Below are 23,381 nucleotides of genomic sequence, written 5' to 3' on the forward strand. Positions count from 1 at the left end.
TAAAAATAAAAATAAAATTATCTATAAATTATTAAAAATATATAAATAGTTTATATGAGTTTATTTAATAATTTTATTATGGTTTTCAAAATATTTATATATGAGTTTCTAAAATTAACTTATTTTAAGTTTTGGTTGTATTATACATTTGACCACGCAACTATTTCGAATACTAAAAATAAATGTATATGATTCATTTTTCCTCCAAAAATGTTTGGATCATTCCAAATCATTTTCTATATTTCTAAACTTATAAATATTTATTTTTTAAGAAAAAATAAAAAATATTGTTTGATCTAGAAAAAAATTATTTTTAAAAATAGTTTAGATTTTATTAGCATATGTGACAATTTTCAACTCAAAATATCAAAAATCAAAATTTTTATTAAAAATAATGATCAACATAGATAGACAATTCATAAAATATTAAAAAAGGTGATGCTTTTATTATGCATCACCTCACAAGATTCTATTCAATATTGTTTTGCTTTTTTAATTTTTTTTTAATTTTAATTTTATCCTTCTACATTTAGTTTGTTGGGGATAAAATTTTATAAGTTGTTTCATTTTTCTTTCTCTGGAGTTTTCCCAACATCGTGATCCAAGTCGCGAGTTTAGTGAGTTAACTTGGTTGACTTGAGTATTTCTTTTCTTTTCTTGATTAACTTTTTTTTTTAATTTCATCTTTCAACATTTGTTGATTAAGAATTAAGCTCAATGGTTTTTTGTTTTTTTAATTTTTGTAAGGTTATTCTCATCTTATGATCTAAAATACAGGTTTGACGGGTTAACCCAAGTTTACTCAAGTCATTTTTAGTCTTTTTTTATTAATTTATTTTTCAATTTCACCTTTTAACATTGAGTTGATTGAGATTATACTTCAGAATTTATTTCAATTTACTTTTTTTATGTGGTCATCCAAGCCTCGTAACATGTGTAGTTGTTTGGTAGGTTAACCTAGATTATCTCTCTTTTTTTTGTTCAATTTGATTTCTATGAGGTTATATCAATCTTGCGACGTAATATGTTAACCTAGGTTAAATTGAATTATTTTTTTGTATTTTTTATTTAAATATTTTATTTCAATTTTATTCTTCAATATTATTAGGTTTATTGAGAATTGATTTTGTTTTGATTTACTTTCTATGAGATTATTTCAGTCTCATGATTTAGGTAATGCGTTTGATAGGTTAACCCAGGTTGACTTATGTTATTTTTTTATCCTTTAATTTTTTTTATTTTCATCATTTACCATTAGATTGATTGAGAATTAAGTTTCATAATTTATTTTGATTTTTATCATGGGGTTATCATGGTTTCAAGACCATGATTGCAGATATGTCAGGTTAACTTGGGTTGATTAGGGTCAATTCAATATGTTTTCATCTTGATATTTTTTTTTAAAAAAAATGTCATCTTGAATATATTTTTTATATAGATTAGATTTTTACTAGTAATCTCGGTTGTCTTTGGACCTGCCAAGTCAACTGAGTTATATTGGATCAATCCTCACACAATTATTGTTTTTTAAAGAAAAATGTTAGCAATACCTATATATATTTTTTTATGTTCAAATATTTTTTTATCTAATCTATAATGTAACGAAAGAAAATAATATAGTATTTGGCTAAAACATGATAGTAATAAAAGGTGATTGATCAAATTGATAATATGAACCTCAATGTACCACAACCTAATAGTTTAGGGCTAAAAATGTTATTAAATCAATTTTTTAATATGTCTTTATATCCTTGATTGAATCAATTCTATCCTTATAAAATAATGAAGTTTCCAATCTATTCTTTTATTAAAAAAAATTGTCTAAATTAATTGAACTTTGTCATACATATAACTTAATATTACACTATAAATTGCCTTGAGTTTTATAAATATTTTAATCATATGCAAAATACATAACAAATAAAAGAGATTTTTTAATACACAAAGTGGATACCCCCTTTCTCTTCGAAACCTCCTTATCCGTACTTTTTATTTTCTTTTTTTAATGAACCCCCTCCTCTTCAACTGATGTTGCCATTTCTGGTATAACATTGAGTCATGTGCATTATATTATTTTGGAAAAAAAAGTTAAGAAAATGATAGATTGAAAACTATGTCATTTTATAAAAATAAAACATGTCTAGTTAATGATATAAAGACCAATTGGAAACTTCTATCATTTTAAATATATAAAAATGAATCATCTCTCTCTCTCTCTTTTATCAGTATATTTATTAGATAATTTTGATGTTATAGTTTTGGGTGACAATGAGATATCTCATAATAGAAGCTACCTAATGGCTAACATGTTTAGGGTTTGGTTACACACACACACACAAGCTTGACATAAACAAATGGGGCTAGCTTTTTTATATTTGTTTAGCCAACCCAAACGATTAAAGTTTCAACCTTTGGCCTAACTCGACACTTCACCTCAGTTTTATGCTTGGCATACACCTCAATGTATTTCAACTTACAAACTTTTCTTGTACATAATATTTTTCTATGCATACATAACTTTTTTCTATATTGTGCAACACCATCTTCCATGCCAAGGCACTGACCATCACCAAAATTTGTTTCAATGGCGCATGACATAACAACAACATCATGGTAAAATAATCAAAGACCACCATGGCTAGCCAATATTTTCTTGTTATGTGAAAAGCATTGGATAACACTGACAAACACTATTTTTTCTCCAACTTATTGTTAGCTCCACAGTAAATAGTGAGCATAAACTTCTCCATACACCTTTTTCTCCATAAAGAAATTTTAAATTCTGGGTGTATAAACACACCTAGATACTAGGGAGGAAATCTAAGTCCAGCCATACAATCCTCTATAAAATCTCGTCATACAAAGCTATCCATTTTTATAGATAAAGCTACACTTATCCATTAAAAGCCAAGTAACTCCATTGAAGGTCAGCAACATACAAGCCATTCTAGGCTAGAATTATTCACAATCACATAAATAACTCTAGATCATATAATCACTTTCGTACTACATTTAGATATATATTCCTTTCACTTTCATCATACTTTTCACTTTCCATATTTTCTCTCCTTTATGTTTTACTAACTTAAGCATCAGAGAATTCCTTGTTTCTTAGGAGATATTTTTTCCAGGCAACCATCTAGCCATTAGATAAAGCTTAGGTATAGCTCATCAACCAAGGACTAGCCCTTTCATACTAATATCTCATGATACAGCCATCGAAAGCCCTACTTTTTTCTGAATTTTTTATAAGGCTTCATCAGGGTTCAACCTAGTGGTTCAAATGGTCTTTGAGGATGAAGTTCTGTTGGAATTGGATAATAGCTTTTTGTCTGGTATGATATGAGAATGAAAAAATCCAAAATTTTCAAGATTCATTGGGCTCTATAATTGCTTACCATTAAGATTTTTGTAAGAATCGTTGTTACACTAAACTATGATGTGGTGAGACTTGATAAAAAGAAGAGATACAAGTGAAAAAGAAGACCATAAAGAGAAAGAAAGTTGAATTATTACAAATACTAAAGGTCTAACATATAAACAAAATGGATCAATTGCTAGCAACTTTAAAATAACATTACATAACCTAGCCCGAGAATCCTTCTCACCATATTCCTTCATCACCTATAATTGTATATGTAAACCTTTCTTAGTACAAAGCAAACATAAACACTCCTAAAACTCCCATATAAAAATAATTATGGTCAATGTCCAAATAATCATGTTGAGGTATTATCTTAAACCCTTAAACTCTAAAATTCAAAAAATATATTTGTTTATCGTATCACTTGCTACATAATAAACCATATAATTAGAAAACACACCATACTCTTTTCATTAAAATAGTGATACCAGGGCTATAAAATAGACTAATAAGCATATATGTGAAATTTATCTCGATAAATTAATCTAAAAACCCCACAATTAGAAGCTTGACTTAGGTTGAGTTTCAAGTTGAATTGAAAATGACATTGATTTAACTAAACCTAGTTGACCCTGCTGAGTTAAATCCTGAACTAGTTGACTCGGTCGGTCAATGCCAAATTTTTTTTTTTAAAAAAATCAAAACGATATTATTTTAAGAAAATGATTAATCCATGTTGATTGAGTGACTAGCAAGTTGATTTAGTGATCCAATAATTCAGGCTCTTTCTGAGTTGATCATCAAACTAGGTTTAGAACTCATGATAACTAGGACAACCCTTAATTTTTTATCCATGAACTAGACTTTAAGTTGTAAACTTTAACATAAAAAAGCCTATCAATAATATCACTATAGCAACTAATAACCTTCACGGCTTTATAGTCTTTATTGATGTGGTCATACCTAATCTATAAAAATTGAATTCTAGACAAGCTTATGTATAGTTCTTACCATTAACTATATTATAAAAAAAACTATTAGGCATCAATGAAACAATGTAGCCTATGTGGAGATCCAATGTTCATTCAAACATTGATTTCCTTTTTTTTTTGTCTCTAAGACTTTTTACACTTTAATCCTTAAATTTCGTTTTCTTCTTTTTTGGTCCTTTGACATTGCTTTGATTTGTAATTGGTCTTAATAGATTTTTTCCATGCATGTGTATAGGGATCTCAAGGTGTCAAGAAAATGTTTCATTACTCAGTTAATTCTTGGTTTTGTAAAACACAATTCAATTTAATTGATTTAAAATAATTAGAGCTTAGAGACCAAATTTAAAGCTTCAAGAAATATTTAGCCCTTTTATTTTTCCACCATCACGGACTGATTTGTATGGTCAAGAATGAAGCTCATGTCCTTTTTTAATATATATTTTGGTCCTTTATTTTTTTTTTAATTTGATCCCTTTACATTGACTTTATTTGGGATTTAAATTGGTACTTTATTTTGGATGTCTTAATATGGGAATCTTGCAATATCGAGGGAAATTTTTATTGCTCGATTTTGTAAAATAAAACAAAATTCAGTTAATTTATAATAATTACGTGTTAAGGAAACACAATTTAAATAAAGACAAGTATAAGAATTGGGGTAAATGGACAGGGGAAAATAGGTTAGCGTGTGCAACGCTCGCACTGGCAGATGAGAGGTGTCCACAGTATTCAGGTAGCATTAGGGGTCTCCTTGCATCCAAACGACAACTTTCATGACAATATTGGAAGCCTTATGTCATGTTTTTCCCAATGGTTTGAAGCGTGTATGTGGCAATGGGGCAGTTGGGTTTCAACTTGCTTTTTTTCTTCTCCTCTTTTTTTTTCTCTCTCCTCTCCTTAAGAATCAAGCTGGCCTACCAAAATTTAAAAGTGTCATGTTATTTTTCTGTATCAAATTTGATCGTCATTCTTTTTATTAAAGATGCTCATTGATATAGTTAGGTCGAGTTTGGACCTGTAAACCCCCCAGATAAAATATACAAGGCTAATAAAGTTAAAATTATGTTAAACAAGTAAATTGAATAGTTACACTTAAGGGATGATAATGGATTTTGAGAATTGAAATAAAATACATATGTGTTAATTTTAAAATAAAAATATAAAAAAAATAGCTAAAAAATTAAAAAAATACAAAAATGCAAATAAAAACTAAATGGAAATGATGTAAGAGGAAAAAAAAAGTATTGACATGTAATTTAAAGAAATTTGAAATAGTAGAGCTTTAATTTGGTAGAAACGAATGTTAGAAGCTGAGAAATATTTACCTAGAAAAACAAAAGGGCATGAAGGTAGGAAAAAATAAGGTATTATTTAATTTGTTATGTGTGTGCAAGCACATATTTGGTTGGCCATTAGAAGGGGGAAAAGAGAGGAGAGGAACTCTTGAGAAAAACTTGGAAAGTCTTAGGAAAAAAACCTAGAAATTAAAGGAAAATCTTAGAAAATTTAGGAATTAAGTGAGAGTAAGTGATTTTTCAAGGATGGGAACTTGTTAGAGAAGTTTGGAAACATAGAGGGAGAGGAAGAAGAAAGTGAAGAAATTGAGTTTTTCTTCCATTTTGTTTCTTAAAAACTTCTAACTTAGAAGTAAGATATATTATTGCAATAATTAAATTGTGTATTTTCTTAGGATTAAATTCTATAGTTTGTGTTAGTGTCATGTAATTGTGAATTAAGGGTTGGTGATATTGGAAATGATGACATAGTTTTTGGCATGTGTAAATGATCATAAATAAACATCGGGTCAAGTGAGAATTTGAAGAAAATCTTAACTTCTCTTTTATCTTTAGTGAGGACCAAATAGGGTATAGATCGGGGGAGGGAATCTTTCTTAGAAAAAATGTGTTTTTGGATTGGTTAATGAAAGATTTTAATAATAAAGTGCTTCGATGTTGTGAATGGTACATATTTAATGGGTGTGGTGGTGTTGATGATGATTGAGAATGAAGGAAAAATATGAAAAAATTATTTTTCTTTTAATGATTAAGCGTATGAGTTTTTGAAAAATTGTATTGTTAATGATATCTTATTAAGGGTAATTTAATGCACACTTTAAATTATGTATGGATGAAGTAAATTGTGGGAGAATAAAATTAACATGATAAAATAATAAAATGGACTTGGAAATTAAATGGGTTTTATATGTTGAATTAGATTAAAGATTTTCTTTTTATGTGTGCCCTGAATTAAGCACACAAGAATTATTGATAGAATAATAATGTAATGAAAAAAATTCTCTTGAATCCAGGAGAAGTTGCTGGAGTAAGAGCTCATACAGGAGGAGTTAGACCTTCACGAACAGCAAGTAGGTGTTTGTCATCCTATTTGAATTTAAAAGCTTTTAATTTTTGTTATTACAAATATGTTGATTTGTCTGATGTGTATTTATTGTTGAAATTGATAAATTACAAAAGAAATAATGTTATGAATTCATGATGTTATGGCATCTGTGAGGGGATAGCCAAAATATTACCAACCAAATAGGTTTGCCGGATTTAATTGGATTATGTGAGAAGATGGTCAGAATATTGACAACCAAATGGGTTTGCTAGATTTAAGTGGCATTTGTGAGAGGAGGGCTGGAATGTTGGCAACTAAATGGGTTTGCCGAATTTAAATAGGTGTTCATAAAGGGATGGACGGAATGTTGGCAACAAAATAGGTTGCTGGATTTCGGTTGGCATCCATGAGAGGAAGTCAAGATTATAGATTTAAAAGAAATGGGTTAACGGTGAAAATGTTAGTTAGCAAATTTATTAGGATATAAATAAGTATAAGATATTTTTATTTAATTAGAGGTGTGATTACAAGTTCTTTATAAGCAAGGCCAGAGAACTAGATATTAATAAAATAATTTTATGGCTTGTAAATATAATAATATAATTAATTAAATAATTAGACATTTTGAGATATATATGTATCCTTATATGATGTGTAATAACACACACACATTAGTGGTGTAAGAGTGTGTATGGTGTAGGAGTATGATAATGCAAATCTCTAAAATAGGATGGTATCACGAGTTTAATGTTGTGCATAATATGTTAAATTAATATGAATTACTAGGAACTAAAAATTATATGTGCATGTAATGTATGTTTATCTTTATATGTTATCTATTCTTTTATTTTAGCATTTGTAATGTAAAGTAAGTGTCCAATAATGAGACATACCTAAATATTGTTGAAATATTAAGAAAAAAATTGAGATGATATATGATCTATGATAGTTGGATTAAGATTGTAAATGGTGATTAATTGAGAAGTTGGAGTAATGTTGATAACTTGATATGTTTAAAAACGAGAGAGATGCTACTGAATTTTTGATAAAGACATATGAGAAATAGAATGAAGTCTAAAAAAAAAATCCATGATTTATCAAGTTGGGATTGATTATAATTTATGTAGTAGTTAGAGTTTAAGAATGTTATAGGACCTATAATTGTATCCAACTAAACTTTTTATATTTTACAAATTGGAATCCCGTACCATTCAGTTTTAATTAGAGTGTAAGAATGTTATAGGACCTATAATTGTATCCAACTAAACTTTTTATATTTTACAAATTGGAATCCCATACCATTCAGTTTTAATTTGACTTAAGCAAGTTGGATACATAAGGTTAGGCTAAGTTTTTTTATGGATATTACAAATATTCACGGGTCAAGCTTATATTACTAATTCTTATAGGTTGGGCTTACTTAGAACTAAGACTTGAGTTTAATAAATTAGCCCAAAACCTATTATAAGTTGTAATAAGCAATTTAAGCTTAATACATTAACTAAATAAATTGACTAAAATGAAAGAATCAATTGTAGAAAAATGGCATAACATATAACAACAAATTAAGTTCTGAACAATAAAAAACTTGGTCACAATAAAACATAATAAGTTCTGAAAATGAACTTGAATTGGGTTGTATGGGGTATATAATTTGGCTTTGGTTGACTAGGTCTAAAAAGTCCTAACATGTGATATCTATTTTTTTAAGTTTTTTTAATCTACTATCATTTATAACATTCATATTATCTGACTTCGACAAGTTGAGCTAAGTTAAATAATGCTAATGTTACATATGAGATGATTTTTTTTAACACCCTACTATTTATTTTGTTTTTAATTTTTTTTATTGATCTGCTTTTTAGATTTCATCTTTTAAAATTTACTTTCATTTAATTTTTATATCAAACATGGTCCTCATACTTTTGATTTCTATTTGTTTTGTTTTTTATCCTTTTTTTTTAATTTCATCCCTTGGTATTTTGTTAATTAAGGATTTGGCTTCAAGTTTTTTTAAGTTTTTCTTTTATGGGGTTAGTCCCGGCCTTATGACCTGGGTTACGAGTTTTGAAGATTAGCCTAAGTTAACTTCAATATTTTTTTAGGTTATTTTTTTTAAAATTGATCCTTTCTTTTCAATTTTGCCCTTCAATATTGGGTTGGTTGGGGATAGGGCTTCGTGAATTTTCTTACTTTCCTTTCTATAGGGTTATCTCAATCTCATGTTCTCGATCATGGGCTTAGCCGATTAACCTGGGTTGACTCGGGTCTTTTTTTATTGTTTTTTTTTCATTTTTTTATTCAGTTTTCCCTTTAAATTGGGTTATCTGAGATTTGAGCTTTATTGTTTCACACAATTTTCTTTCTACAAGGTTATCATAGTCTCATAACCATGTTGCATATTTGGCAAGTTAGCTCAAGTTGGTTTTTTTATCCTTTTTAATTTGATTTTTTTTAAATTTCTTCCTTCAACATTTGATTTGCTAGAAATTGAGCTTTGATTTTTTTTATTTTGCTTTCTATGAGGTTATAACATCCTCATTTAATTTTTGCTTATTTATAAAATATTAAAAGCATATCTTTCCATAATATTAGCAAGTGCTCATATTATTTTATTATCGTTATCTGTTTTTTTAATTATATTATTATATTAAACATGTTTATTAAACCAAGTCAAGTCAATGACTCAAGTCTTTTTTTTTTCCTTTTACTTCTTTAAAAACATTAGTATTGCCTCAATATGTTTTTTTTTTATGTTGGGATAAACTTGGCCCACCAATCTAATGTAACTCAAATGGTGAAAAAGTAGTATTTTATGTTCTTTAGTACATGGGTTACAAAAAGCAATAGTTTTATGAGAACTTATTAAAATAATTAGTCTATGAGCCCACTACTTCAAGGTTCTTGTCTTTGTCACTTTTGAATAGTTCAATGGAGGTGAAATGGGGTGTGTCTAAGTTTACAATGTATCATCCCTACCTTTATGGACGAGGCTTAGATGAGGGCGTGCTCGTGATGATTTTTTTAGAAGTTTGTTGATAAAATAAGGATTGTTCATTTCTTTCCAACATGATGCGACTAGAACACTTAACATATTTGACTGGTTGTCTGCTCAGAATATCAGTTGTTGTCTCTGCTGGGAACAACATATCCTTCGATGATATCGTTAGTTTTTTAGGAGAATCAAATGACAAACCTCTAGTCTTTTATAAATTGGGAAATTAGAAAAGTAATGACTAATGAGTTTTAAATCCATGGTTATGAAACCTGTAGGTGCAACGAGTCAATCCAGTAACCAAGGCTTGGATTAGGCTTTATTTCCAATTAATTTGAAGTTTAATCGAGTCAAATCTAACTAACATGATTTAGATCTAATCGAGTCAATTTAAATTTTTTTTTAATTTGTCTAAAATGATATTATTATGAAAAAAGTTGAAATAATATATTTTTAGTTAACCCAGTGAATTTACAACCTGAACCTTAGATCCGGTGAGAACTATACCAAGATATGACAACTATGATTAAAAAAATTATGACAGTAAAAGTTTCTTTAGAAATGAAAGAAAAATCTTTATTTCTTTAATTTTTTTTTCTTTTTGCATGGTCTATGTCAAATTTGGTTTATTCAATGAATTGTTGGGTCAATTACAAATTGGTCCTTATAAAAAAGTTTTCTATTCATTATATTTTATAAGAAAATAGCTTAGTCCTTTTAATATCACTCTCAGTCATATAATGAAGTGCTTGAAACATAATAACTCAATTATAAATGTAATGATCCATTACAACCAAACACAGGAAGGTAACGAGATATTAAATTAAATGATTCATTAAGTCCAATTAAAAATACTTGTGCTCTCTACTTTTTGTTGTCTATGAAGCAATTCAAAAGTAACTAAGCAGGCAAGAAGCATTAAAAATATAGAGAAATGTCAAGTCATTGTTCTTTGGTTTCCTCGTTTCCTCGAGTTGTTTAGCTTCCTCTTATGGCATGGACCTGAAACAGAACCCAATCATTAAAAATTAAGGCCAATATCAATCACAACAGATTGGGTAAAGAAAGAGCTGGACAAGATTAGTTATAATATGATTAAGAGATTCCAATCCACAAATAGGTTAATATGTTTGTTATTTTTGGAACTTCAACTTGCTTAACAACATCGTTTTACTAGCAGGATCAATGAGAAAATAGTGGATCATCATTTCAATAAATACAAATTTACTTGAGGTTCTTACTTATTCCAACATATTTATGGATAAGATTTTTTTTCTCGGTCATATCAAATCAATTCTCCTTTTTTTTTAGCCAAGTGAGTGCCGGTTTCTTAACTATGAAATACATAGATGTCCTCATTAATTGCCTCTACAAAACCACCTTTAATTTGTTGGAGTGTAAGCTAATGATTATATCAAGAACTAATTATGAATAAACCAAACCTAAAAACACAGGATAATTGTTGCCTACCGATGAGCCTTCATCCAACGTGAGAGCTGATAAAGCTGCAGTGTCTCGTTTGTGATATGGCATGCAAGAAGGTGCAAGTTGCGTGGTTGTACCATCCATGAAAACCTCATGAACATTGCTGAATAAACACACATAGCTACACCAACATTCATAAATTCCATCTATAAATTAGCTTAAGCTTAATTGCTACAAATAAATATTATAGGCAAACACGTAAAAAGAGCCAGTTCTTGTAGTATTTTATTTCAAACATAAAAAAAAAACCTGTAACCATGTTGCCTGATATCAATTCTGGGGGTTTCTTTGTATCTACAAACGCCTGTCAAAACTGAACTAGTCAGATCGAAAAATCATTGTATATATACATATTAGTAGTAAAAAAGCTTAATGAGCACAAACGAAAACAAAGAGATATGATGAGTATTTTTTACTATATATTTTTGTGCTTTAAAAACATCCAAATCCATAAAAAGAGTCTTAATCCAATTAAATGTGGGTCTGACATCCTACCATATCTAACATACTTTGATTCAGTCATGAACCGAGCTCAAGTTATTATGGGTCTAGCAAGACGCTAAATCCATTTCCTCTAAGTTTGGCCACACAACAGACCTAGTTGGACTTAGAGATCCATATTAGGACCATAAAGTTTTGTCTTCAGGTTATTTACATGAACTATTCATGTCAAAGGTAATCATGTCCTTATATCTATAGATGTATAAAAGGTCTCTTAAAGGGCTTATCATATTTTTCATCTCATTAATGATGTGTAAGATATTTGTCTCTTATTAATACATCGATATGTAAGGAATATTTATTTTTCATTGATGTCATCAAAAGAAAAGGACTTTCCAGTTTTTTCTTTTCCTAAAGATGACAAGATTTAGAGGTGATAAGTACCCCCTAAACCACCCAAATAAAGGATCACTTTTTCTACTCTAAAAGCTTATATATATATATATATATATATATATATATATATATATATATATATATATATATATATATATATATTAGAGCATTAATCATAAAATACCAAAAACAAATATCATTGTTCTTGGAATTAAAAGCTCTTTCTTTCATTTATTATCATATTGATGGGTCTTTAAGCCCCTAATAGGGATTGTTTTTGCAGATATCAGTATTAGTATCATCAATTTTTGCACTTCCTGGGCTAAGAAGAAGGAAATAAGTACATGAACATTTGATTAACCACTATCCAAACATCAAATAACCTAATTCTTGAACATATTGGATTTTTGGGACATTATCATTGACATTGTCTATGAGAACCTTTCAAAAAGTCGTTAATTACTCTAAAAGTTTATTAAAATCCTTATTCATCATCATAGTAGTAAATAATCAAGACACTTTGGGGATAAGACGTATAACTAATCTCCTTGCCACGTTAGATACTCCTACATAGCTAATCATTCAACAACTTATTGATTAAGTGCAACTCCTCATCCAAGTAGTGTTGGTAAATCAATAAGCACAAGAAAATACACCATAACATGTTTCGATGCCACCTCAACAAGATGTTATATCCTCCCTACCACTTTCACATCAACACCCAGTGTCTGTAGATGGTTACATTACCCAAAGGAATGTGGGCAGAATGAGTCTATGAGAGGTTTTCAACCTTAGAGATCATCCAACCATTCTAAAAAACATGTACACCCTCACGACACTTGAACATATAACGAATACTAAAGTCATCCATCTGACCATCATGGAAATGAGGCAACCTTTAAATCTTGTCGTTCCACTATAGAAACCTCAAGTTCCCTAAAACCTTTTAGGTGCAGGAGTGAAAAATAACCCACATGGGAATACATACAAGAGGATTCCTTCACCACTCATCAGATTCGAGGTTCTCCCTTGTCCAAATAAATGTTATATACTTGTATACCTAAGGACTATATTTTTACTAAAATGACTTTAGACAACTATAATGGTCATATAAACCTAAGGAAACATATTCAGAATGTGACGAGCAACCTCGAAATGGTCATCTATGATGGTTATGCCATGTGCAAGATTCTTCCAACAACCTTTAATGAATAAGTGCGTGCAAGGTAAAAAAAACTAGAAGTCAGGTTCCATTACAAGCTTCAATTGCCTTTATACCAAGTTGGTGGCATGATTTAACACAAGTATCTTATCAAGAAAGAGTTTCACAAAACTCTTTGGGATTAATCAGGTGGATGATGAGTTTACGTGAGCATACCTGAAAAGGTTTAATAAGAAAATGCTTAAGGTTAAGGAATTGATTAAGCCTATGGCTTTTGAAGCCTTAATGGGTAGAGTAAAAGGAAGAGCTTTGTGGAAGGAATTGTATGCTCTACTGAACAAAAGCTTTTTGAAAGTAAAGCAATCCATGAAGAACCATATTCGGGTAGGGAAGACAAGTATGTTGTGTCATGGTCCTCCTCATTTCTCTAGGGAAAAAGTACTAAAAAGTCTTATAAATAAGATCGTTCTTCTAGAAAAGATAACAACCCTAGAAAGAGTCGGAAAAGGCCAATTAGAAAACACTTGGGCTACCCTAAAATGCATATCACTCTATTGAACACTACCCTTATAGAGGTCCTCACTGCCATCTAGGGTAAGGAGTTTGTTTGCTACCTTTCACCCTTGAAATCTCTACCTAATACCTATACATCTAAGAAATATTATTTATTTCATAAGGATAAGAGACACGACACAGATGATTGTTATGTTTTGAAGAAGAAAGTAGAAAGGTTGATAGCTAAAGACTATTTCTGCTAATTTTTAAAGAAGGACTCTCACTTGAGTAAATAAAGGAAGAAATCGGTCATCTTGGGTAGCACCTCTACAAGAGGTGATTCCAACACAAAAAAAAAAGTATGGAAAACAGGTCTTTACAACTGCTCATCTCAAGAACTAGTGACACACGTTTATTTTCTTTACCCTAGAAGATGGAGAAGGAATAACTTACCCCCATGAAGATGCCCTGGTCATCTTTATAAGCCTTTCCAATCATTGAGTACACCGAGTGTTGGTAGATGATGGAAGTGCAGTTAACATCCTCTAATAAAGAGTAATGGAATAGGTGGGAATATCCCCCTCAAAACTAATCCTAGTGAAAACTTCCCTTATTGGGATAGAAGGCTCAGACGTACCAATAAAAGATGTCTTAAAGATATCAGTCACCATTAACACTTCCTTTAAGTGTGTCTTCCTCCAATAAACTTTCATGGTTATTCACATGTCTTTGGCTCACAACACCATTTTAGATAGACTTTTCATTTATCATATTAATGTAATTATTAGCACCAAGTACTTGATAATAGAATTCCTAGCTAAAAAAAGAGTGGTTATGGTGCGAAGGAATCAAGTAACCTTGAGTCAATGCATCTTTACATGTCTAAAAGAAAAAAAAAAGCCATAGCATTGGACCAACAAAGGTTATTGAAAGAAAGAGTGGAGGTTAGAACTGAGGTTGCAGAAGAATCAAGGGATGTCCTTCTAAGAGAAAATGAGTAAGCCACTATAAAAATGGATTCCACCCTGACACCAACATAATATCAGTCACTAATAGAGCTCTTCCATATCCAAATGTCTAATTTTGCAATAGGTACTTCTAACATGCCAAGAATCAATTCTAAAATTATAACTTATCAGTTGAAAATAGACCCAACTATTCATCTAGTCTGTCTAAAGAAGAAGAATTTTAGGGGTGAAAGATAGAAGACAATAAAATATGAAAGGTGAATAAACTCTTGGCTGTTTTTTTTTAATTAGAGAAGTGATGTACCCTGTTTGGTTAGTGAAAATGGTGATGGTTAGGAATAGCAATGGTAAGTAGCAAATGTGTGTGGACTTCACATATTTAAACAAAACTTGTCCAAAAGATAGTTATCATCTCTCTAAAATCGATTGTTTGGTTGACTCCATCATAGGTTTTGAGTACTTAAACTTTTTGGATGTCAATTATAGATATCATCAGATCCTCATACACCTAGATGACGATGATGAAAAAATGGCTTTCATAATTAATGAGGGAACATTTTATTATAGAGTTATGCCTTTTAGGTTTAAGAATGATAGAGCTACTTACTAATAATTAGTGAATAAAATATTCAAGAATAAGCTTGAGAGGATTATGGAGGAATATGTTAACAACATGCTACTAAAAAGCATGACCTTTGAGCAACACTTCTTGGACCTATAAAAAGTCTTCTATGTGTTGAACCACCACTAGATGAAAACTCAACGCTTCTAAGTGTGTCTTTGTCATAAAAAAAAAAGGTAAATTTATGGGTTTCCTAGTAAGCAACAAGAGAATTGAGCCTAACCTAGAAAAGGTTTAAGTCATATTAAGCATTACTAATTTTTAGTTAGTGAAGGAAGTTTAGTGTTTTATAGAGATATTGATTGCTCTCAATCGGTTCATAGCTCGTCTGGAGGAGCACACCCTACCATTCTTCAAAGCCTTGACAAACATAACCAACTTTGAGTGGACTTTAGATTGCCAAAAGGCTTTTGAGGAGCTAAAAATTCATATTTCATCTCTTAAAATCTTGTCTTAATCAAAGGAGAATGGAAACCTTTGTCTTTATCTTAGGGGTGGTAAATTCAATTGTAAGCTCTATTATAGTAAAAGAGGATGGAGGAATACAATGCCCATTTTACTACTCTAGTCGCACTCTTCATGATGTTGAAACAATATATCTGGAAAGTGGATAAAGTAGCCTTTGCTTTGGTAAACGCCTCTAGAAAGTTGAAACCATACTTCTAAGCTCATCAAGTCATTGCTTTAACATATCAACCTTTGTAACATATCCTCTATAAGCCAAAGATGTCTAAGCATCTAGTTAAATATGCAATTAAATTGGGAGAGTTTGACCTTCAATACATACCCCGACCAACTATAAATGGTCAAGCCTTGGAAAACTTTATTGTTGAATATTATTTTAAAGGTCTCATACAGATATTTAAATCTCCACCTTTAACCACAACTTTTTTTGTTGAACTAGAGGCACTGGTAGAATAACATCTAATGATACCTACTTGAAAAATATATGTTAATGGCTCTTCCAATATTAATGAGAGTGAAGCTGGAATAATGTTTATCAGTCCTAAAGAACAAGTAATTGAATATAGAGTTTGTTTTGAGTTCCTAGCTATGAATAACATATCAGAGTATAAAGCTTTTTTAGCAAAATCATGTCTTACAATATAGCCAACCATGCAATAATATCTTAAGAAGGGTCAACCCTTTATGAAAGTTGGAGATAAGAGTATATCAATCAACCATATTCCAAGGGAAGATAATTATTAGGTAGACCTTATATCTAAGTTAGGAATTTCAAAACCTGTTGACTTCCCTACAAATATCTGGGTTAAAGTTCTAGAGAAACCAAATGTGGGTGAAAAAGAGTTAGTGGCTTTTCCTATTAACATTAAGAAAGATTACAGGACCCCAATTATGCATTATTTGCTTATTGATGAGTTACCCTAAAAAAAAACAAAGTCATGTATCTGACTAAGTAAGGAGTGAGGTATTACATAATTAATAACATCTTGTATCGAAGATATGACTCAACTCCACTACTAAAATGTTTATCCCCATAAGAAAAAGGCACCTATGTTTTGAAAAAGATACATGATGGTATATAAGGTCTACACACAGGCTCTAGAGACCTCACTGCTTAAGTCACATGAGCAGGTTTTTATTGGCTAACTATAGTCCATAATACCATAGATTTAGTGAATTATTGTTAAAGGTTTGCCTCAATCTCCTGTCAACTATTTACAGAAATGACCATCATAACCTCCCCATAGCCTTTTATATAATGGAGGAAGGAAGGCCACAAATAAAAAATAGTTTGTCCTAGTAGTTGTTGATTATTTTATTAAATAAGTTGAATCAAAGGCCTTAGTAAAGATAACCACCAACAAAGTACTTTCATTCTTATCATATGCCGATTTGGGCTCCTCAAAATCTTTATTACAAATAATGAAACACAGTTTGAAAACCATAAAATGAGAAATCATTATCAAATACTTCATATTGATCTTCGTTTCTTCTTCATATCATATCCTCATATCAAAGGTCAAGCTGAATTAACTAATAAAGTCTTGCTTAATGGACTCAAGAAAAAGGATAAAAGAAGCCGAATTATAATAGGTAGAGCTTATGAATAAAATCTTATAGGTTACAGAACAACTCAGAAGATGTCCACTAATGAAACTCCTTTTCTCCTCATATATAGGACTGAAGTTATGATCCCCACTGAGATTAGATGTCCATGCCATCGGGTGGCTCACTATACTTTAGAAGGCAATGAACAAGGTTTTAGGACCAATCTCGACTTCTTAGAATAATATCGCATGATTGTTGCAGTTAGAAATAAAGCTTACAATCTCAAAATTACCTGGTATCACAATGCTAAAATCAAGATTAGAAGATTCAAGTATATAAGAAATAGAAAAAGTAAAGGCAAGTTGGCCCCAAAATAGGATGATCCTTTCACATTCATAAGAGTAATTAAGGTGAATACTTAACATTTACAAGATATGAAAGAAAAGAATCTCCCTCACGCCTGACATTCAGGCCACTTAAAATTGTATCATTGTGAATAAAAATGTAGATTTTCATCCATGAATGTCTCATCTTTTTTTCTTATATTTCTCCAAATGGATTGGTATGTGGTCTCTCTAATGGCAGTAATCCCTATAACATCCAGTGTTGTCCCCACCTAAAGATATAAGTCCACATCATGGCTAGTCAAACTAAAGGACTCATGAGTGTACCTACCACTAAGAATTCCTCTCTATCCTAAGCAGCGACAACATTACATGACCAAAGCCAGACAACTCTATCACCAACCTCACTGATATAATATGGTTATTGAACCTAAAAAGTTTGTAATTGGAAATCTCTCATGAGCATAGACGCTGGATATGTTTCAACTATGGGTATATGACCCTTACAAAACTAAAACTCATTTGTAATTTCCTTTTCAAAAATATTTTCTAAGTATGGACATTAGGCTTATACAACTTATTTTCTAAGTATGGGCGTTTGATTTATACAAAATATTTTCTAAGTATAGGTATTGGACCCATACAAAAAAATTTCTAAGTATGGGCATTAGATCCATACAGAATATTTTCTAAGTATGGGTATTGGACCCATGCTGGTTACTTAAAAAGACCTACCAAAAGACTTAGAAAATATAATAATTTAAAAGATTTGAAAAATATAGTAATTCAAAACAAATAACAAATATCTAAAGGCCTCATGGCCAAATTCAAGGCTTGAAAACCAAGATATTTTTTACAAATAAAACAAACAAAAAGGAAGGTTACATATCCATCCCAGACTATACCTCTTCTTTTATTGAGGGGGCCCTGGTCGATGTCCTTTAAGTCAGGAGCTTGACCATTGAGGAAGGACTCACTGAAGTCCACTTGTAATTCTTTTAAAAGGTTAAAGAAATACAAGTTGGATATAAGTAATAAAAGTCTATCTCATATTACCTCTGTTAGATAGACAGACTCTCCAAACTCAACATAGAACTTCTCATAAGAGTCCAGCCTCTCCTTAGCCATTTTTAACTCCTCTTCAAGGCCTCCTTGAACTCTTTAAGCTCAACCACCTTCTTCTTCAAAGAATTTATTCAGTTATACACCTCTTTAAGTTTCTCCTAAGTGGACTTTAAAATGAAGGTTTGTGCTTTGAGCTCCCTTTGCAACTGAGCATAAACAGGCTTGAGGGCTTTCATCTTAGCATCTTGGGTGGCTTTCTCATCCCTCAGCCTTTGCACCCTTGTCTTGTTGGTACGGTACTATTCTATTGCTTTTTTCATTTTCCTCATTTCCTTAGCCTATTAAATTTTCAAGTAGACACGCATCATGTAGGTCTAAACAATAAAAAAAAGACTAAATAAATTCACATCTTTAAAACTACTTAATGCATTAGAATAATGAAAAAACATAAGGATTTCTTATACCTGGAAAGTCATGTGCCAAGTGATGGCCAGATGGTACTGGTAGCTGGAGTCAATCAATGTGCCTATTTTAAAAGGAAATGTGAGGAGATTGTTTAAGGTGTCCATCATTTTCAATCCTTTAGGCCTAAAAGTGGACCTTCCCTATAAAATGGCCTTTATTATTCCCCTCTTTTCCTCACTTGGTATGGGGAAGCAAAGAGGGGTACAACCTAAGTTGAGCCTGGAAAAGAAATCCCCAACCTCAGTGGATTGAGGTGTCTAGCTGGAGGACCTAAAAAGCATGCTAATAGAGCTCGTTGAAGCATGAGCACTGGTTGGTAGAGGGATCACCTCTACGTTAGAATATGAGTTAACCGTGACCCTTATTTTCTTCCATTATGAAATAGCCTCCAGGATAACTAAAGTTGGGGTTGGCACCCTAGGACCACCCCCAGATATGGAAGAACGACTTCTCGTTGCCACTTTTTGATGCACCTCTTTAGATAAGGGATAATTGTTAGGATCTCTTCAATATGGACAATTGATGAGGTCTCCTTAAAGTCCATGAGAACTACTCCTCTAACCCTTTTCCAAACAGGTTGTCTTGAGAGGAGAAAGCACAACTAAGTAAAGGTATGGTCATTTTATAGAGCATGGACAATGTAGACTCACTGACTTCAGCTCGAGTTTCCCTTGGCAAGGATCTTGCACAAGAAAAATTTCAGAAGATGAATAATACAAGAAAAAAATAACATATGATATTAAAATTACCAGAAACGTCATAAAACTTTTATGTCATGCAATTGACCTTGTACTCAATGTGGAGATCACATGATATATTTAATATCCTTTTTTCCTCCTCATAGAGGAAGGGCTTATCATTGACCTCAGTAGAGGATTCTCTCTAGAAATAGGTATAATTTTATATGGCATTGTACCTATCCTGAGGTCTAGTTATGCCTTTGTGCTTCACTATCACTCATCTTTCTCTTCACTTCTTTGACCGAGAGGGCTTCCCATTGAAGGTGTCTTTCATAAGCCCTCTTGGCCTAAAGAGAAATTAGAGAACTAAAAGATAAAAGATCCTCATTCATCACCACTAATCAAGGTGTAACAATACCTGGACACCTCGATTATAGGTTCCTCCCCGAAGCCTTTATCAACTTGTCAAAAACAGACATGTTAGTCCACCTGTTGGGATAGAGCTAAGCAAGGCTTATGTTGTAGTAACAGAGAATATCCTTTATGAATAGGCTTACTGGTGACCTAGATAACATGATCAATAGCTTTCAATATCAAAACCATGTAACTCCCTAGCTGTTAAGAATTGGTCAGAGACACTTGGTCAAAAGACACAATGTTTTTAGCCTTATATAGAGGTGTCATTGACAACCTTTCTTGTCTTCTAACGTTTGAAACCTCTTGAGGACTTTTATTTCTCCCCCTTCTAGTGGAAAAAGGTTTAGCATTGTCAATTTTAGATCCTGGGCCAATTTTAATGGTCATAGATCCCTGGTGAACACCACTAATTTCAGGTCTAAAACTAAAATCTCCCTTAAAAGACATGATTTTTTTTGCTTTTTCTAGACGTCACTCTTTAAAAAAAATAAAAAAGCAAAAAAGAAAGAGAAGATGAGTTATTATTTTCAACTCAATATTCTTGTGCTTTGAAAAAGTCCAATCTATAAATAAGATGTTAGTATAATCGAATATGGGTTCAACATCCTGTCAAACCCAACATACTTGGGTTTAGCTATTAGCTGGGCCCAAGTCATCATGGGTCTAGTAAGATGTCAAACCTAATATATTCGGGTTCAACTAAAAGTTGAGCCTAATATACCCGGGTTCGACCATAAGCTGAGCCCAAGTCACCGTGGGTTTGACAGGACGCCGGATTCATTTCCTTTAGGTTTAGCTGCACACTAGACCTAGTTGAACTTAGAGATCCATGTTATGACCATATGGTTCTATCTTTAGGTTATATATATGAACTATTTACATTAGAGGTAATAATGTCCTTACATTTATAGATATATAAAAAGTCTCTCAAGATACCTACCATATTTTTCATCTCATTAATGATGTATAAGAGATATTTATTCTTCATTAATACCATAAAAAACAAAAGACTTTTTAGTCTTTCATTTTTTTAAAGACGACAAGGTCCAGAGATTATAAATATCATCTAGACCATTTAGGTAAAGCTTATATATCTCATAATATTAATCACAAAATACTAAAAACAAACACTCTTGTTGTTAGAATTAAAAGCTTTTTATTTATTTATTATAATCTCCATGAAAAATTACTAACTTTATCATTGAAGAGTCTTTAAATCCCACCGGCAATAATTTTTTTTGGAGGTACCAAGACTAATATCATCAATTTTTATACTTTTTAGGCTAAGAAAAAGAAAATAAATACATGAATTAACAACTATTCGAACACCAAAAAAAACTTGTTCTTTAAACATATTGAATTTTTGGGATATCATCAGCCATAGGTGAAGCAACAAATAAGTAGCAATAGAATTGAAATTCAAGAAATAGAACCGTAGATCGGAGGAGCATACCGCAATAGGAAGGCTCCAGTTGAAAACAGGACCCCAAAAATGAGTTGTTCTGGGACCGATAGGACTATTCCAAAAAGTCCGGAGGAATTTCATCTTACAAGCTGATCGGTGGCAACTTCAACTAGGAATCCTGCATACGTAAAGAGAAGAATGAGAATCAGCCGGACTTGTGACATGAATTTCCTTCCAATGACATTCGCATAAAGAGAGAGATCCAGAATCGTGTTAGAATTTCTTACGAAGAGAATGGGAATTAAACTTCGGATGGATTATGAAGTCTCGGAATGAAATAGTGCAGAAGTTCGGAATCTCCTAAGGGATCTCTGCCAAGTGCGAATTACCAGAACGTCAAGCAGGACAAAGAGTATAGATCATCCAACCCAATAGAATATTAATCTGTTCGTGTTTTTCAATGGGTGAAAATGATGTCCCGACTCCCGACAACTGAACAAGCTTGCTATTGGCACGTTAATTGAATCGAACGTGGCAAGATCATATAGTATTATGTTTGTGGTCATCATTTTTCAATCAAGATTGTGATGTCTGAGTTTATCATATTGTTAACAACTTGCCAGTATCCCCACCTCTCTCTCTCTCTCACACACACACACTCTGTTTAATTGCAAGCGAAACCTTAGTGCATATTGTGGTTAGAGATGTGGTCATCATCTCAGGAAATGACCCCTTCGTGTTCTTTTTAGAAGCCATTAAGCTGCTGCTAGGAAATCGATGACACTTGAGAGATTTTGTTTGTTGTTGTTGAAATCAAGAGTGGCCTTGCTCACTCAAGACCCATTTTTTATATTCGAATGTGATTTTTCATACCTGATTCACTTATAGCAAAGAATTTAATTGGGCTACTTTGTTTGGGCTTCTCTCTCTTGGGCTACTATAGCTAGCCCAAACACCTTGCTCTGTTCGAGCTTCTCTCTCTCCTTTAGGCTACAGTAGCTAGCCCGAACAATAAGTTGTCTATTTTTTAGTAGTAGTTGGGCATTTGGCTCAAATTTCTATTGAGCGGCCTTGATGTTGGGCCAACTTTCTTGACCGAACAACAAGAAGTTGTTCATGGCCCAGCAAATCACATAATAACATGTCAAGTTTTGTCCACTCGGCTCCTGAGAAAAATCTCAATTTCTCTATATATCAAAAGAAAACGGTAGTGTAACCAAAGACAAAAGGAAACTAGCAAATGGTGCATAATTTTGGCTTCAACTAAATTTAAGCTGGCAGCACGATCACAAAGCTATGGTCGATGAAAAATTTTTAAATGGAACTAAAGAAGTGCTTACTAAATTCTGCTTGGCAAAAGAAGAGTTTCCTAAGTTGAGTCTAGTGTCAATGAAAACCAGAGCAAATACAATACATTACTAACACAGAAGAATTGAAGGGTGCGTGCTCCTGAATTTAATAAACCCTCCAACGATTTGTGAGGAAAATAAGAACCCCAAAAAATTTACTCAATTCCAATCAGACCCACAATGATTTCAGGAACCAAACTTCAGTAGATGAAAACAGGCTCTAGATAAGATATTATTAGTATAATCTTCAAATCTCAACTCTAGCTTAATGAAATGGCAAGTGAAAGGTCCTAAACACAGTACAAAATAATGTTGTCGTTGTGTCTTTTCTTAAAATGATGACTAAATACACATTAGTGAAATGCTGGAAAAATTGAGACAGC

General features: G+C 31.7%; 1 protein-coding gene across 1 annotated transcript; it reads right to left on the reverse strand.

Annotated features, from left to right (window-relative positions):
* Window positions 1-10,429: 10,429 nt before the first annotated feature.
* On the reverse strand, window positions 10,430-22,290 carry LOC133698708 (mitochondrial pyruvate carrier 1-like). The gene is made up of 5 exons (XM_062121739.1): window positions 21,937-22,290; window positions 21,698-21,827; window positions 11,426-11,480; window positions 11,162-11,297; window positions 10,430-10,693 (listed from the first exon to the last, which is right to left on the reverse strand). The coding sequence occupies exons 2-5, from the start codon at window positions 21,788-21,790 to the stop codon at window positions 10,681-10,683; spliced, it is 297 nt and encodes a 98-aa protein (XP_061977723.1). The 5' UTR covers window positions 21,791-21,827; window positions 21,937-22,290; the 3' UTR covers window positions 10,430-10,680.
* Window positions 22,291-23,381: the final 1,091 nt, after the last annotated feature.

Source organism: Populus nigra, chromosome 1 (assembly GCF_951802175.1).
Source record: "Populus nigra chromosome 1, ddPopNigr1.1, whole genome shotgun sequence".
Lineage (NCBI taxonomy): Eukaryota > Viridiplantae > Streptophyta > Magnoliopsida > Malpighiales > Salicaceae > Populus > Populus nigra.